This window comes from Microcaecilia unicolor, chromosome 1 (genome assembly GCF_901765095.1).
Source record: "Microcaecilia unicolor chromosome 1, aMicUni1.1, whole genome shotgun sequence".
Taxonomy (NCBI): Eukaryota; Metazoa; Chordata; class Amphibia; order Gymnophiona; family Siphonopidae; genus Microcaecilia; species Microcaecilia unicolor.
In genome coordinates this window covers 300,111,284-300,129,930 of record NC_044031.1, presented here as the reverse complement: position 1 = coordinate 300,129,930, position 18,647 = coordinate 300,111,284, and the positions used below count along the sequence as shown (strand labels likewise).

At 45.2% G+C, this 18,647-nt stretch overlaps 1 protein-coding gene across 1 annotated transcript in view; it reads right to left on the bottom strand.

Moving 5' to 3' along the window:
• The window catches only part of VPS4B (vacuolar protein sorting 4 homolog B), a 121,300-nt gene that overhangs the window by 34,149 nt on the left and 68,504 nt on the right, over positions 1-18,647 (bottom strand). Inside the window, exons 6-9 of the mRNA XM_030207500.1 lie at positions 17,041-17,197; positions 16,675-16,823; positions 11,105-11,186; positions 2,379-2,598 (exon numbers count right to left, since the gene is read on the bottom strand). Of these exons, the coding sequence (XP_030063360.1) occupies positions 2,379-2,598; positions 11,105-11,186; positions 16,675-16,823; positions 17,041-17,197 (608 nt within the window). The remainder of the gene's footprint in view (positions 1-2,378; positions 2,599-11,104; positions 11,187-16,674; positions 16,824-17,040; positions 17,198-18,647) is intronic.

The window sequence follows — 18,647 nt, the reverse complement described above, 5'->3', positions numbered from 1 at the left end:
GGATTTAATAGTAGTGTTTACTGTAAACCCATGGATAGAAACACTATCCTGCATTTCAATAGTCATCATCCCAGACAGTTAAAAGAAAGTATACCCTTCGGGCAATTTTTAAGAATAAAAAGATTGTGTTCACAAGAAGTTGATTTTGTGCAGCAAGCACAAAAAATGTCAGAGAGATTCCAACAGCGAGGATATCCCTCACGGATTATTTGTTCGGCATATAAACGAGCGAAATATACTCAGCGATGTTGGTTGATGCATAGACAAAGAAAAACACAAAGTGGACATATTAATTACATATTGCTATATTATAAACAAACAAGATTTATTCAAAATATTATCTTGAAGCAATGGAATATACTATCTTTGAATGAGGGGTTAGTGGAAAAACCTAAATTTTCATGTACACGGGAAAGAAATATGGGAGAGATTTTGTTTAATAAATCATCTAATCAGATGGTAACTAGTGGAGAACAGGGGGGTCATGGGAAATGTGATAAATGTGTGTATTGTAAACATGCAATTTGTGCTGATAAAGTATGGGTTAAGAACATTAATCGTGAATTCTATTTAAAATCAAAAACTGATTGAAATACACAAAATGTTGTGTATGGGATACGCTGCCCATGCCAGCTATGGTATATTGGTGAGACTACGCGCAAAATTAAAATGCGCATAGCACAACATTTAAACAATATTAGACTGCAAAAAGCTGACACTCCCCTAGTTAATCACTGGATGCAACATCGCCATTCAGTTCAAGATTTGCAGTTTGCAGTACTTGTCCATGTCCTGAAGGGTAGAGGCTGTGTTGAAAAACAGTTGATTCGTAAGGAACAATGTCTGATATTTAACTGGAACACAGTTGAACCCAATGGATTAAATAAAAGAGGTCGATTGGCCGTTATTGATGACTGTTTAAAAAGAGAAATAGGTTCCCATATAGCCCATATGACACAGGATATGACGATTGCACATCGGGAGCTATTGCTTGCTGTGGTGTGTCCAACGAAGATGTGAGGTTGTTTAAGGTACTGTTATTAATTCTGTATTTACACTGTATGTTTTGAATGAATGAGTAGTTTAGTAACTATGTATGATGTTTGATATATAAGGTCTCCTAATGAAGTAATAAGGAAACACGGCCAGTGTTGGGACCAGAGATATTTTGGAGATTCGTTGGTTGGAATGTTTGAAATATTCACTCAGATGATGTACGACATTGAGATAATTATTTGAAACTGGATTTCCAATTCACCTGTTGAACATTTCATTGCCGGATGCAGAGTGTTTGGAAATTGATCAGCTACAAGTGAAACCTTAAGTATACTCTTTACGGATCGTGCATATACGGAGTTTGGAATGAACAATTATTACAATCATTTACTGTTGAACATCTTATGTTGGATACAGACAAGTTTGGAATATAATTAGCAAAAACATACTTGTGATCAGGACTTTCACACGGTATCCACAACGGGACAGAGGAAAATGTTGGACATCATTTGCTTTTGATTCTGTTTTTGTCTTTTGTACTTTTTTGTATGAGTATGTCAAAATGATAGAGAAAAATATATGAATTGAACAATTGAACAAAATATTTGAGATTTTTTATTATTGGTAAGATAAAACAAAAGTAAAGATTAGTATATTAGTCACTAAGTATAGACATCTAAATTAGATTGGGCTAATTATTGTGGATTTACCCCTGAAATTGGTATTAAATTCTTGTGGGGACAGGTTAAATTCTTGTGGGGACGAGTAAGATTCCTGTGGGGAAGGATGGGGATGGGTAAGATTCTAGCAGGGACAGGTAGGATTTTCTGTCTCCATGCAACTCTCTATTCATCAGCAAAATGTCTATAAAAGGGAGGCAGTTTAAGTGGTGAAAACACACAGTTCCATTCCACAGTCAATTTACTCATTCCTGAATGGATCTCATTTTTTTTTGATTTTCAGATTTCTTTACCCAATTGTTCCAAACCCAAGTTCACACTGAATTACAATTCAGGCACACAAGTTATTTCCCTACCTGAATTGGCTCACTATGTTGTACCTGAGGCAATGAAAGGTGATTTGAACATGCAAGGAGCATCAGTGGGAGAACAGGGATTAGAACTCTGACTTACCTTGTTCTTAGTCTACTCCTTCATTCTCACGGATCAATTATGATTTCATATTACCTCATCTATGAGGTATCAACACCATTTTTAAATTATAATACGAAAAGTACTGCCTGTTAACTAATAAGTAAACCAAGTCTTCGCACTACTTTTTTTTTTTTTTTTTTTAAATACCATCAGGACAACTTAGAAAAGAGAGCTCTATGCTATATGCCAGACTTTCAACTCTTACAAAAGTTTATGCTGTTCACTTACTTTTTTGAAGTGAGTAGCTGACTGAACTTTTCTAACTGGCTGCATCAGTGCATCCCTTACAATGATGCTTATGTCAGCACCGGAATAGCCATCTGTTTTCTTTCCAAGCTCTCGATAGTCTGCTTCTGTCAGGCTGCTTGGCGTTGCCCCAAGGTGCAGCTTAAACATGGCAGCCCGAGCATGATCTTCAGGCAAAGGAATGTAAATACGCTTCTCAAACCTTCAAAGAATTCATGGACTGAATTAGAGTGTGTTATACACAAACAAGTGAAACCTTATCAAAGCAAAAATAACCAATTGAAACACTACTAATAAGCTCCAGAAAATACAGTAAATGCATCAGTACACAAAAACATAGTAGAGGTAAGTGGTATCATCAGTTATATAGAGATCTTATCACCTCTTGTGATAATCTCTTCCCCAGATTATCAGTTTTAGAACATACAGGATAGAGAAATGCAAAAAAAAAAAAAAAAAGTGACAATTTAAAAATCCACTTACTTTTCAGACAATTAAGAAAAGGAATACAGCTAATTTTTAACATGTTGTTCAAATACACTTAAAATACCATAATACCACATTTAGCTGTAACAGTTCTCTGAAGTATTTTCCTGTTTTAATTCTTTTTTTTTAATTACATTTACATTTTAACTTCAAGTACAAATCTTGACATGAAAAGATGACTATTTGTCATAATAAATTCTAACAGAAATTGCTATTATATCAACTTATTTCAAGCACATGATCCTTTACCCCTCTATAGTCCACTATATTGGGAGGCAGTATACAATACTTAAGGAAATATAAATTAATATCTCTACCATACAAATTTATACATCTGAGAAGAGAGCCCAGTAATACTAATACTTATTATGGAGTAGAAGTGATTACAGTCCTTGGTTGTGGCATTAGTGAGTCAGCTATCCTAGTTTCCAAGAAAGAGTTTTACTGTTTTGAATCAAAAAATACATATTTAATAGAATTTAAGAAAATTTAACCAAAATAAAGCGCCCAATTGCAAAGCTTTAGGGCGCAGTTTTAGAAACTCTTGTCTTTTCTTTTGTGGTGTCTTAGAGACATCTGGAAACATTCTTATTTTACAATTCAGGAAAACTTGTTCTTTATAAAGAAAATACTGTTTCAGAATCCAGTCTCTATCAGGTTGTAATATAAAAGTTACTTTTAGTGTTGCTGTTGTCAATCCCACATTGTCGTCTTCAATTATTTGGGTTAAATTCAGATCTACTACTACTACTTATCATTTCTATAGCGTTACTAGACGTACGCAGCACTGTACACTTGAACATGAAGAGACAGTCCCTGCTCAACAGAGCTTACAATCTAATTAAAGTCTCCGTTGGGACACCAACTCCTATTCCATGTTCTAAATCTTTCTTTACAAAAGGTAACAAATAGTAAATTTTTGCTATAGGAGGATGTGATTGTTCAGGACTTTTCAAAATTTCCATTAGGTATTTTTTAAAAGTAATAAGAGGTTTTTGATTTGCATCGAAGAGTTTGCTGCAGAATCTTTAAATACAGCAAAATGTTTACTTCTATGTTCACTTCAATGTTTACTTTGTAAAAATTAATAAACAGAGTCAAATATATAAGCTTAAAGGAGGGGAGGATGGGGGGAGGGGGGTTGTTTGGGGATAAAAGAAGAAAATGTTTTGACGTATGTGGAATAATTGATAGTTAGCTGTTGTATTAGAAAGGCTGTTTGCTGAACATGAGGTATACATGTTTTATATAATACGTCAATAAACAGATTTAAACATAAAAGTAATAAGAGGTGAGACTGAAACCTGCTTAGGAAAAATTATTAACCTAAGTGTGTTAGACCATTGATTATTTTCCAAAATTTCAATCCTATTTTGTAGGCACAAATTCTCTTTTATCAAATTAACTTGAATTTGTTGACAGTTCTGAATTATTTTAGAGTTATTTTCAATTTCGTTATTCAGGATTGCTACTTTTTTTCCCCATTAATGGAATTTTTTCAGACATAGAGTTAAATTGTTGAGTTGAGGAAATAAACTTTTGTGAGAAAAACTTCCAGGCCCACCAGAGCCTCCCATATAGTGTCTAAAGTTATAGTATCTGGTTTTCTAGGCAGAAAGGACTTACTAAGTAAGCCTAATTCAAGTGTGGAATCTTTCAGTAGTTGTCCTTCCAGTGCCATGTTTCTTCCAAGCTCATTCTCTCCTCCTTCACCCGTCGCTTCCAACGCGGGGATAGACGGCATTCCTGCACTCAAGTCAGCGCCCGAGCCAGGAGACCCGATCGTTTGTTAAAGATCCGGGGTCTCCTGGTCCCTTCTCGTTGCGTCCGCCGGCATGGGAGGATGATTCCGCAGGTCAGGACTCACAGGAGTGTAGCAACCCTCTCCCTACACTCTCCGGCAGCGAAGGCGTTCCCGATAAAGTTGCTGGGACTAAGAAGCGATCCAACGTCCCCTCCACTGGCGAGACAAGTGCTGCGGAGCTAGCGCACTGCCTGCCTCTCCTCTTAGGCATCAGAAACAAGGAAAATAAGCTATACACTCAAGAGTGAGAGAGGTATGTTGAGAGCAGCTTCTCTGTACTCCTCTCACGGCGCCATCTTGCCTCCTCTTGTATTAATTCTTTTCATTTATAAAATTTTCCAAATAGCAAAAATATCCCATCAAAGCAGATTATAATAAAGTAAAACAATTAACCAAACAGTCCAGTGAATAATCAGAAAAATAAAAAGAAGTCAGCAGTAAGGCTGTGGAGTTGGTACACCAAACCTTCAACTCAGACTCCTACTGATATATATCCAGTGTACCTAAATGTAACTCACCTTGAGCTAATACTGAAAAAGTTGTGAGAAAATCCAAATAATAAAATAAATGAGGTCAATTTTTAATTTTATACTTACAAGTTTGTTTTTTTTTAATTTTGAAGCTGGACACTAATTCCACTCATAAGTCATATGATCATGCTTCCCCATTGCAGCGAAGATACATACCTGTAGCAGGTATTCTCCGAGGACAACAGGCTGATTGTTCTCACTGATGGGTTGGCGTCCAAGGCGGTCCAGGAAACGGAAGAACTTTCCAAGTAAATTCTAGATCTTTGCAGGAGGATCCGGCGCATGGTGCACACCCACCGCCCATGCACGGCTGTCTTCCCGCCCGCATGCATCCGTTCCCGCTCAGTTAGATCCAAAAGCAAACAAAGAAGAAGAAGAAAAAGAAGAACAACTCCAAAAGGGGAGGAAGGCGGGTTGGTGAGAACAATCAGCCTGCTGTCCTCAGAGAATACCTGCTAGAGGTATGTTATCTTCGCTTTCTCCGAGGACAAGCAGGCTGCTTGTTCTCACTGATGGGGTATCCCTAGCACCCAGGCTCACTCAAAACAACAAAGAAGGTCAATAGGGCCTCGCAATGGCGAGAACATAACAAGGATTGACCTACGAAGTAAACAGCTAACAGAGTGCAGCCTGGAACAGAATAAAAATGGGCCTAGGGGGGTGGAGTTGGATTCTAAACCCCAAACAGATTCTGCAGCACCGACTGCCCAAACCGACTGTCGCGTCGGGAATTCTGCTGGAGGCAGTAATGAGATGTGAATGTGTGGACTAATGACCACGTTGCTGCCTTGCAAATCTCCTCTATGGTGGCTGACTTCAAGTAGGCCACCGACGCTGCATGGCTCTAATACTATGAGCCGTGACATGACCTTCAAGAGTCAGCCCAGCCTGGGCATAAGTGCAGGAAATGCAATCTGCTAGCCAATTTGAAACGGTGCGTTTCCCGACAGCGATTCCCTTCCTGTTGGGATCAAATGACACAAACATTTCGGCGGACTGTCTGAAGGGGCTTGTCTGCTCCACATAGAAGGCCAATGCTCTTTTACAGTCCAATGTATGCAACTGACGTTCAGCAGGGCGGGTATGAGGACGGGGAAAGAATGTTGGCAAAACAACTGACTGCTTCAGATGGAACTCAGACACCACCTTCGGCAGAAATTTAGGGTGAGTGTGGAGGACTACTCTGTTGTGATGAAATTTGAGGTAAGGAACATTCACTACCAAGGCTTGACGCTCACTGACCCGACGAGCTGAAGTAACAGCCACCAAGAAAATGACCTTCCAGGTCAAATACTTCAGATGGCAGGAATTCAGTGGCTCAAAAGGAGGCTTCATCAGCTGGGTGAGAACGATATTGAGATCCCATGACACAGGTGGGGGGGGGGGGGCTTTGACAAAAAGCAAACCTCTCATGAATCGAACTAAAGGCTGTCCAGAGATAGGCTTACCGTCTACATGCTGATGAAAAGCACTAATCGCACTAAGATGGACCCTTACAGAGTTGGTCTTGAGACCAGACTCTGATAAGTGTAGAAGGTATTCAAGCAGGGTATGTGTAGGACAAGAGCGAGGATCTAGGTCCTTGCTGTCACACCAGACGGCAAACCTCCTCCATTTAAAAGAGTAACACCTCTTCGTGGAATCTTTCCTGGAAGCAAGATAGACTTGGGAGACACCCTGAGAAAGACCCAAGGAGGCGAATTCTACGCTTTCAACATCCAGGCCGTGAGAGCCAGAGTCTGGAGGCTGGGATGCAGAAACGCCACCTCGTTCTGAGTGATGCGGGTCGGAAAACACTCCAATCTCCACGGTTCTTTGGAGGACAACTCCAAAGAAGATGGAACCAAATCTGACGCGGCCAAAAAGGAGCAATCAGAATCATGGTTCTGCAGTCTTGCCTGAGTTTCAGCGAAGTCTTCCCCACCAGAGGTATGGGAGGATATGCATACAGAAGGCCTGTTCCCCAATGAAGGAGAAAGGCACTGGACGCTAGTCTGTCGTGAGCCTGAAGTCTGAAATAGAACTGAGGGACCTTGTGATTGGACTGAGTGGCAAAAAGATCCACCGAGGGGGTGCCCCACGCTCGGAAGATCTTGCACACCATGCCCGAGTTGAGCGACCACTCGTGAGGTTGCATTATCCTGCTCAACCTGTCGGCCAGACTGTTGTTTACACCTGCCAGATACGTGGCTTGGAGAAGCATGCCATGCTGGCGTGCCCAAAGCCACATCTGGACGGCTTCCTGACACAGGGGGTGAGATCCGGTGCCCCCCTGCTTGTTGATGTAGTACATGGCAACTTGATTGTCTGACTGAATTTGAATAATTTGATTGGACAGCTGATCTCTGAAAGCCTTTAGAGCGTTCCAGACCGCTCGCAACTCCAGGAGATTGATGTGAAGACCGGATTACTGGAGAGACCAAGCTCCTTGAGTGTGGAGCCCATCTACATGTGCTGCCCACCCCAGGAGAGATGCATCCGTTGTCAGCACTTTTTGTGGCTGAGGAATTTGGAAGGGACGTCCCAAGGTCAAATTGGATCGAATTATCCACCAGTGAAGGGAACTGTGAAAGTCGGTGGACAGCTGGATCACATCTTCTAGACTCCCTGCAGCTTGATACCACTGGGAAGCTAGGGTCCATTGAGCAGATCTCATGTGGAGGCGGGCCATGGGTGTCACATGAACTGTGGAGGCCATATGGCCTAGAAGTCTCAACATCTGCTGAGCTGTGATCTGCTGAGACGCTCTGGCCAGGGAAACGAGGAAGAGAAGACTGTCTGCCCTCGCCTCGGGAAGATAGGCACGAGCCATCTGCGAGTTCAGCAGAGCTCCTATAAATTCCAATTTCTGAGCAGGAAGAAGATGGGACTTTGGGTAATTTATAACAAACCCGAGTAGCTCCAGGAGTTGGAGAGTCATCTGCATGGACTGTAGAGCTCCTGCCTCTGAGGTGTTCTTCACCAGCCAATCATCGAGTTAAGGGAACATATGCACTACCAGTCTGCGTAGCGAAGCTGCAACTACTGCCAGGCATTTTGTAAAGACCCTGGGCGCAGAAGCGAGACCAAAGGGTAGCACACAATACTGAAAGTGCTGTGTTCCCAGACAGAATCGAAGATACTGCCTGTGAGCTGGAAGTATCGGGATGTGTGTATAAGCATCCTTTAAGTACAGAGAGCATAGCCAATCGTTTTCCTGAATCATGGGAAGAAGGGTGCCCAGGTAAAACATCCTCAACTTTTCTCGAACCAAGTATTTGTTCAGGCCCAGGATGGGACACATCCCCCCCTGTTTTCTTTTGCACAAGGAAGTACCTGGAATAGAATCCCAGCCCTTCTTGCCCTGGTGAAATGGGCTCGACCGCATTGCCGCTGAGAAGGGTGGAGAGTTCCTCTGCAAGTACCTGCCTGTGCTGGAAGCTGAAGGACTGAGCTCCCGGTGGGCAATTTGGAGGTGTGGAAATCAAATTGAGGGAGTATCCAAGCCGGACTATTTAAAGAACCCACCGATAGGTTATGAGAGGCCACCTTTGGTGAAAACATTTTAACCTCCCCCCGACCGGTAGATTGTCCGGCACAGGTACTTTTATGGCGGCTATGCTCAGCTGGAGCCAGTCAAAAGCCCGTCCCTTGCTTTTGCTGGGGAGCTGTAGGGGCCTGTCTGGGCGCACGCTGTTGATGCGAACGAGCGCGCTGGGGCTGAGCCTGAGAAGGCTATTGGGAAGGTGGATTGTACCTACGCATATTGTAAGCATAGGGAGCAGTCCTCCTGCCCTGGAAAAACCTTCTACCTGTTGAGGTAGATGCTGAAGGCGCACGGTGGGAGAGCTTGTCGAGGCCGTTTCCCGCTGGTGGAGCTGCTCTACCACCTGCTCGACTTTCTCATCAAAAATATTATCCCCCCGGCAAGGTACATCCGCAAGCCGCTGCTGGGTTCGACTATCAAGGTCAGAGGCATGCAGCCATGAGAGTCTGCGCATTACTATACCTTGAGCAGCGGATCTGAATGCAACATCAAAAGTGTCGTAAGCACTCCTGGACAGGAATTTACGACACGCCTTCAGCTGCCTGACCACCTCCTTAAAAGGCCTGGCGTGCTCCGGAGGGAGCTTGTCCACCAAGTCCGTCAGTTGCTTAACATTGTTCCGCATATGGATGCTCGTGTAGAGCTGGTATGATTGGATCTTGGACACAAGCATAGAGGACTGATAGGCCTTTCTCCCAAAAGAGTCAAGAGTCCTAGACTCTCGCCCCGGGGGCGCCGAGGCAAAATCCCTAGTACTTCTGGCTCTCTTGAGAGCGGAATCCACAATCTTAGAGTCGTGAGGTAACTGCAACCTCATCAACTCAGGTTCTCCATGAATCCGATATTGGGACTCAGCTTTTTTGGGAATGGTGGGATTACTGAGTGGTTTCGTCCAGTTCCTAAGCAATGTCTCCTTAAGGACATTATGCAAAGGGGCAGTGGACGACTCCTTAGGTGGTGAAGGATAGTCAAGGACCTCGAGCATCTCAGTCCTGGGCTCCTCTTCAGTTACCACCGGGAAAGGAATGCCCACAGACATTTCCCTGTTAAATGGCGAGAAGGTGAGACTCTCCGGTGGAGAAAGCTTCCTCTCAGGTGAAGGAGTGGGATCAGAAGGAAGACCACAAGACTCCTCGGAAGAGAAATACCTGGGGTTGTCCCCTTCATCCCACGAGGCATCCTCCTCAGTATCGGACAAGAGTTCTCGAACTGCAGTCCGAAACTGGGACTGTCTCGATGCCGAAGAACACCGTCCTCCATGGCGATGCCGAGAAGTCGACTTCCATGCCGGTGGCAATGAAGCTCCCTCCAGCGACATTGACGGGGAGTCGACCTGGGTGGCAGCCGAGGCCGATGCCGCAAGTGGTACCGGCGTTGGGGATCACACCACAGGCACAGAGCCAGCTGCCGCTCCCATTGATGGTACCGAGGGCGCAAGCACTCCCGGTACCGAGACAGACTGACGCAGCAGCCCTTCCAGGAGGCCTGGAAGAAGGGCTCGGATGCGCTCGTCTAGAGCCGCTGTCGAGGAAGGCTATGGTGCCGGTGCAGAAGTTGGCGTCAGAATCTCTGGAGGCATGGGAGGCGGTACTGGGCTGTCCGAAGATCGACGCACCGACACCTCTTGTATGGAGGGTGAGTGCTCCTCTCGGCATCGACGCTTCTCAGGTGCCGAATCCTTCGACGCCCCGGAGCTCCCGGTACCGTGTCTCTTAGGAGACCGATGACGATGCTTCTTCGCCTTTGCTCGAAGCACGTCACCGGCACTCCTCGGTACCGACGAGGAGGACGTTGAATCCAGACATCTCCTTAGGGTCGGGTCTGACAGTGGTTGGTCCCGGTGGGCCTGCACAGCAGGAGCCTTCGAGACAGGTGGAGACCTACAGCCCACTGCTCCCAGCGTGTGGTGATGTCATCCTCGGTGCCGATATCGACGCCGCTGGGCGCGGTACCGATGTCGACGTCGATGCCGAAGAATTGGTCGGAGCTCCGAAAAGATGGTCCCGAAGAGCTCTTCTTGATGCTTGGGTCCGCTTCTTCAAGCTCAGACACAACTTACAAGCGTCTGCCGATGTTCGAGCCCAAGGCACTGGACGCACCACGAGTGCGGGTCAGTATTCAAGATAGACCATTGGCACCGACCGCACTTTTTGAAGCCGCTGGGAGTCTTCGATGTCATGGGCGGAAAAATCGCGTTGGCGAAATCAAAAGGCTCGATTGAGCCAAAAAGAGGACACAAAAATGAGAATCGCGGATGCGCGACCGACGAGAACGAAAGGAAACCTAAAAGGGCTAATAATTAATGTCACAATATAATCACAATATAATCTTTAGAAATCACTTTGATATAGTTTTATAGTACCTTCTCCTTATGGCAGAATCTAGAACCCAAGGTATATTTGTTGCACCAAGAACCAGAATGCCTTCATTATCTACTCCAACACCTAAAGCAAAAGAAATAACAGTTTCCAGCCAATGCTGTCACTAGAGCAGGACAAAATGATATCTATTACGAGTGCTTGCTAACAGTCACTGATAACAATAACCTATATAATTTTAAACATAACATTGTAACTAGTTTAAGAGAATGATTGTAGAGACTTATCAATTGTCTTTAGCTGGGATTCAGCAGGGTGTTTTCTGAGCTATTACTTAGCAATGATTATGGACACAGAATGATATCTAACACTTCCCTAGAGAATCTCATCCTGAGGTGCCAATGATCAATACTCCACGGTGTTCCTGAACAGCGCTGTAAAATTACCGCCATAATGCACCAGGCAGGGCACCGCCATTTTGAGGTGGCACCCGGAGAGGAGTGAGGGAGTGCTTGTCCCTCCTCCTACTAATACTTTAAGGTACGGGGGGGGGGGGGGGGGGGGGGTGTGTCACATCATATCGAGGGTCCCACTGGTCCACCAGGATATCTTCAGTGTGTGTGGGGGGGTTCATGTCGAGGGTCCCACCGGACCTCCAGGCCCTTACAAGTGGGGGGGGGGGGGGGGCTGGAGGTGCATGCAAATACATGCTGAAGGGTCTCTCCATTCATACCCAATGCCCTGACAAATCCTAACACCAGCTCTGAGCTGGTGTAGGGTTTGCTGCGGGAGAAGCCCCCTTGTTTGGCGCACTGCCTGCTGAGCGTTGGGGAGTTATAGTGATGGCCCTGTATAGCATGCATTTGCAAGCAATTAGCGTTTAGAGCTGGCGAGCTCGTTGTTTCACACACTGGCTGGCTATGAAGATCCCACAGGAGCAAATGCAGGTGCTAGTCTGGCGTTAATAGCCTCTATCACCTGCATTTGACCTCAACATCTGCCTGTGAATGCTTTGCACATCTTCCTCCCCTTAACTGCAGATATTAATCCTGGTCCTTGCCCTTCCAGATAACCCTAACTACACATCAACCCACATTCCTCCAACTTTGCCACTATTTCCCTTTCACCTTCCCTCCTCGCATTTTCATGTTCCTCTTAAAATGCCTGCTCAGTTTTTTATACTCTTTTCTCCTTCAATTTCCTGTTCCAGCATAGGAAGGAAGCTGTAGGAGAGAGAAGGGCTTCCGGGGCAGGTCTAAAGCAGCTTGTGCACTGCTTTCTTGCTGAGGCTGCCAGCGGCTCGGGGGATTGGAAGACTAGGGAGGGGGCATACCATGCGCCACAGGGCTTGAAGGAGAGCAAGAACTGAAAAAGACACCAGTGCTGTGGTGGTGGGGCGGGCTGGAAGGACAGCGAGAGAGACAGGGGCGGGACCGGGGAGAAGGGTAAATACAAATTGAGACCATCAGGGAGAGTGAGAGAGAGAGAGAGAGAGAGATGGAGAAGGAGAAGAAGGTGGACAGGACTAGGGGGTGTGAGAGGAGGGGGAGGGAGAGGGTACAGAAGATACATGTGACTAGGGGGTGTGAGTGGGTGGTGGGAGGAAGGAGCAGAAGATGCATGGGACTAGGGGGTGTGAGTGGATGGTGGGAGGAGCAGAAGATGCATGGGACTAGGGGGATGGAGGAAGTGGAACAGAGAAGTAGATGAGTGGGACGGTGGGGGAGAGGAACAGAGCAGAAGATGAGTGTGCTGCGTATGCCTTGTAGCACTATAGAACTGATAAGTAGATAGATATAGATGAGTGGGACTTGGTGATTGAATAGGAAAGGAAGACGACAAGAGGAGAAGAAATAGAAAAGTTAACCTGGAAAAGAATTTAGAAGACTGACACATGGAACGTGGAAGACAGTGGGACCAGCCCAATCAGAAAAATAAAGTGCTCAGACATCAATGGTAGAAAAGAAAAAAATTATTTTTATTTAATATTTTTTAAAGATTGAGATGTGCCTGCTTTGTGAAATGTACATTTATTTTTTTTTAAGAGTACAGGAGAAAAAAAAACACATTTCTGTTTCTCTCTTACCAGTATTGCCCTGGTTTTCTTGGGTGGAGGGGAGTGGGGTCTTCGTTTCAGTTTTTGTCTGAATGTTCTTTTTTGTGGTCCCCCATATATCTATCTCTCTAAATCTCTCTCTCTATATCTATCTCTCTCGGCTTGTGTGTGTGTTTTAAATAACTATAACGAATATATATAAGATGTATGTATGTAAATGAATATGCTAATGTGACATGCCCCACCCTTTGCTCCCCCCCTCCCAAATAAATGTCAAACTATGCCCATGCTCTTTTCTCATTCTCTCCTTATGGTCACTAACTGAAATTTGGCCTTCTTGTAAGGATTCCACCTCTACTACTCTGTTAAGGAGATTTCTCTATTAGTGATATTTTGATTATCTCTATTAGTGATATTCTGAATTGACATTGCTTTGACTTAGTCTTTTTCTCAACTGCTCTTCATAAAGCTTGTTCAGCTTAGTGCTGTGCTCAGTGGTGTGCTGGAGCCGGCTCTCACCGGCTCGCAAGAGCCGCTTGTTAAATTTTGACAGCTCTTGCGAGCCGGTTGTTGTATGGGGCGAGCCGGCTCCACTGCACGAGGTAAGCATGTCAGGAGGGCGCCATGCTTACCTCCCCTCCCCGCTTCCATCCATGTGTAGCGATGTCCTTCGCCCCTCCATCCTCCCCTGCTGCTCCCATCCGTCCGTTAATTACCTGCCTCGAAGCGCCGCATTATCTAAAGCCAGCCTCATGCCCGTTTCCAGCTGCCTGCCTTCCCTGCTTGCTTCTCAGGAGTTGGTTCGCGCCTTAGTCCAGCCTTCTGACGCCATTTCCTTTTCCCGCGGCGGGACTAAGGGCGCGAACCAACTCCTGAGAAGCAAGCAGGGAAGGCAGGCAGCTGGAGACGGGCAGCAGGCAGGCTTTAGAAAATGCGGCGCTTCGAGGCAGGTAATTGAAACGGACGGATGGGAGCGGCAGGGGAGGATGGGGGGTGAAGGACATCTAGACCTGGATGGGAGCGGGAGGGTAGGGGAGGGAGGAGAACTGCTGGGCATGGATGGGCAGAGGGTGGCAGGGGAGAGAACTGCTGGGCATGGATGGGCAGAGGAGGCAGGAGAGAGAATTGCTGGGCATGGGTGGGCAGAGGGAGGCAGGGGAGAGAATTGCTGGGCATGGGTGGGCAGAGGAGAGAATTGCTGGGCATGGATGGGCAGAGGGGGCAGGGGAGAGAAGAGAATTGCTGGGTATGGATGGATAGAGAGGGGCAGGGGAGAGAGGAGAGTTTCAGGACATGGATGGCGGGGAGAGCAAGAGAAATTCTGGACATGGAGGGAAGATAGAGGAAGGAGATTAGATGAGGGAAAAGGAAGTGAGGAGAGAAACTGCACATGGATGGAGAAAATAGGCAGAAGCTGGATCCACTGTACAGTCAAGTATGCGGAGGACCAGAAATGAAGAAGAAAGGAGGAAAGAAAAGAAATAAATGGAAAGGAAGCCCTGGAAACGGAGTCAAGGGAACAGATAGAGAGCAGCAGAATCAGATACTGGACCTGCATGATCAGAGAAACAAAGTCACCAGACAACAAAGGTAGAAAAAAAATAATTTTATGTTCATTATAGTGTTTGGAATATGTTCACTTTGAGAACGTTAAAAGTTTATGTTTATTTACTTATTTATGGCATTTTATCCCATATTAAACATGAATTAGATTGGAACCTGGGATCATTTAATTTTTTTTTCCTGGAGAGAGTAATGTGTTGGCCGCCGCACCTCCCCTCCCCGGGTATAGCCAACTCTGCAATTTTTTTTTTTTTGGGGGGGGGGACGCCAAGGTGGACTGGGGAGAGAGCCTGTTGTTAAAATTTTACCAGCACACCACTGGCTGTGCTCCTCCTTTCTGACCATCATCTTATATCTTACTCCTTCTAGAGCTCCATATACCCTAGTAGCTAAAAAGGCAGACATCTCTGGTTATAAATCTGATCTCAACTACCAATACATACAACAAAGCTACAGCAACATATGTAGTTTCAGCTTACAGACTACAGTAAAACAGAAAAGCTTAAGAGTTCGACTTAAAAACAGTTTTTCTTAAACTACACCGATTTTCAGGATATCCCCAATGAACATACATGAGATAATTTGCAAACAGATCAATCATGCATACTCAATGTGGATATCCTGAAAATCAGACTGGGACGGGGCTACTCCAGGAAATGAGGAAGAAATGAACCACAGTGAGTTTTACCCTCAGCTGACGCCTGGTGAGCTAAAACAAATGATCTAAAATCGACATGGCATACAGTGCACTTTTGCTTATCTTGGGGATTACATGTCATAAGAACATCCATACTGAATCATGCCAATGGTCCATCTAGCCCAGCATCCTGCTTCCAACAGTGGCCAATCCAGGACACAAGTACCTGGAAGAAACCCAAACAGCAGTAACATTTCATGCTACCCAATCCCAAGGCAAGCAGTGGCTTCCCTATGTCTTTCTCAATAACAGACTATGGACTTTTCCTCCAGGAACTTGTTCAAACCTCTCGAACCCAAATACGCTAACTGCTGTTATGACATCCTCTGGCAGGGCTGGCTTAATTTATGGACCGGGTGAGGCTCTGGTCCAGGGTGCTGGTGCTAAAGGGCGCCAAACGCCCGAGCCCATGACATCACCGGCCCATAGGTTAATACTTAGCTTTTTAGTACTTACTAGGGCTGCACATTAATTGTGGTTAACATCGTGATCAATACGTTAATTATCAACAGTGATTAAAAAATGTAATCACGGTTGATGGATTGCCTTCTGTCTGCTTCACTCCTCGCCTGCATGTTGTCCAGAATCTCCCCTCCCCCCAGTGGCTCTCTTCCCTCCCGTTCCCACTTGGTTTTACCCTTTTCTGTTTTCTGTAAAATCTTCGGCCCTGCAGCCGTAGTACTGAAAAGCTGCCTGCACAGGGCCTTCCCTCTGACAAGTCCCGTTTCCTTGGCCTTCTGATGCAACTTCTTGTTTGGGATGGGTCAGCGGGAAGGCCTGGTGCAGGCCAAAGGTAGCTTTTCAGTACCACTGCCATGACTGCAGGACCAAAGATTTTACTGAAAATGGAAAAAGGTAAAACCAGGTGGGAATGGGAGAGAAGAGCCGCTGGCGGTTGGGGGGATGCTGGACCAATTGTGCACGTTGCTGTATGGGGGTGGGGTGAGGGAGGAATTGTGAAAATTCCTGTAGTGGGGGAGGGGGGGAGAATGCAAAAACAAAAGTTGGTCCAGGGCACCACAACCTCTTGAGTCGGCCCTGTCCTCTGGCAATGAGTTCCAGAGCTTAACTATTCTATGAGTGAAAAAATATTTCCTCCTATTTATTTTAAAAGTATTTCTATGTAATTTGAGTGTCCCCTGATCTTTGTACTTTTTTAAAGAGTGAAAAATTTTACACCACTCAGGATTTTGGACCTCAATTATATCCCCCTTCAGCTGTCTCTTTTCCAAGCTGAAGTGCCCTAACCTATTCAGCCTTTCCTCATAAGAATTTTGCCCTCAAACCAAATGAGTTACCTTGCATTTGGACTAGGAATTCTGTTTTAATTCGTCTAGCAGCCTCACTTTCATTTTCACTTCTTGAGCCACATAGCGAATCTATCTCGTCAATGAAGATAATAGAGGGTTTGTTTTCTCTAGCAAGTTGGAATAAATTCTTTACCAATCTGCAATTAAAAAGAAAGTTTTAAACTCAGGTTAACCCAAAACACAGATGGGTATTGAAACAGTTGCATGCAAAAACAAATTTCCAAGCTGGGAAACTAACGCTTAATTATGGTTTCAGCCTAAGATGCTAATCAGTAACCACCCATGAAATCAGTTTTAAGTATATTTTGGAAGAGCTATCAAAAAAACACAGTTCTACAAAGTAAATCTACTTACTTTTCACTCTCTCCCAGCCACTTGGATACCAGATCCGAAGAAGATATAGAAAAGAAAGTAGAGTTGTTGGCTTCAGTGGCCACAGCTTTTGCCAAGTAAGATTTTCCAGTTCCTGGAGGTCCAAACAACAGAATTCCTCTCCAAGGTGTTCTCTTACCTAAGAAATCAGCACAAAGGCAGGCAGCTGAACAGCAAGGTTGAGGTCAGTATTTTTTTTTGTTTGAAAATATTTTTATTAAGGTTAAGGACACCAAACATTTTAGTACATCACCAATATATCCAATGCAAGAGCAATAACACTGACAGGAACATTATGTCAAAATGTATCTCCAGCATCTGGTCCTCCTGCGTGTGGCTTAGCTGACATCTCCTCCTCAATGGGCAACAATTGAGAGAACTTTGTTTATAGCTTCTTTAGCCAACACATGTATATAACATATAACAGTTCAGTGTCCCATCTACCTTGTTTTATATTTATATTCCCCCACACAACCAGCGCCCCCTGCTCTCTTCCCCCCTTCCTAACCCCCCCTCCCGCCCACTCCTGAAGAAGTTTGTTTTCCTGGGTTCAATACTGCATAAAGCTGCCAGTGATCTATACGTTTGGCCTCTCTGTCCAGCAGATTTAGTGCGTTCCTCCTCCCAGCGCACCATCTGTGCCATCCTACCCTTCCAATGTTGTACATTCGGTGGTTCTTCGGTGACCCAATTTGCTAATATAGTTTTCCTAGCTAGCAGTAGTGCCACGCAGGTAAAATGCACTTGCGAATGGGACAAGCCTTGTTCACTTAAATAAGACTCATCTCCCAGCAACAGCACCCTGGACCACTCAACCTGGGCAGTTAGCATATGTTCCAATATCTCCACCACCCTCGTCCAAAAGACACCTAGCTTTGTGCACTCCAAAAAGGTATGAACAAGCATCCCCACTCTATGCTTACAGTGCACACAGGTATTATCTTCCCATAACCCCATTTGTTTGCCCTTCTCCCTGGTTATGAAAGCACCATGTAGCAGCTTAAACTGCATTTTCTTGTAAGTTTGCACTGGAAGTCACTTTAAACGTCCACTTAAAATAATTGGAAAGCATTTCCACTGTGACTTCCTCCCCCAGCTGTCTTCCCCACCACCGTGCTAAGCCAGCAAAAAAAAAAAAAAAAAAAGACACCTCCTTCTGCTCCCTTCCCATGGCATACCACAGAGCCAGTTTATTGGCATGCTCTGGAACCTGACAAACGATCCTGTCCAACTTAAGAGAAAATCGGCCCCCGTGTCTTTTCAGGGGTTAATGTCGCACAGTAATGTCTCCATTGTAAAAAGGGCAAAAAATCAGATTGCGACAAACTCCACTGCACCTGTTCAAAGGTAGGGAAAGATCCCCCCCCCCCGGGGCTGTGAAATCCCCCACGTATCGGCAGCCGTTTCGAGCCCAAGTTTTAAAGCGCGACACTTCCTGCCCTGCCAGAAAATGGGGATTATCCACCGCTGCTAAGAATGGAGACGACCCCGACGCTCCCCCTAAACTCCTTCTCCACCAAGTCCATGCCCGTCTCAAAGGCTGAAGCAGAAAACCTAGACCCCCCTTCTTTCTCACGCCCCCTTGCAAG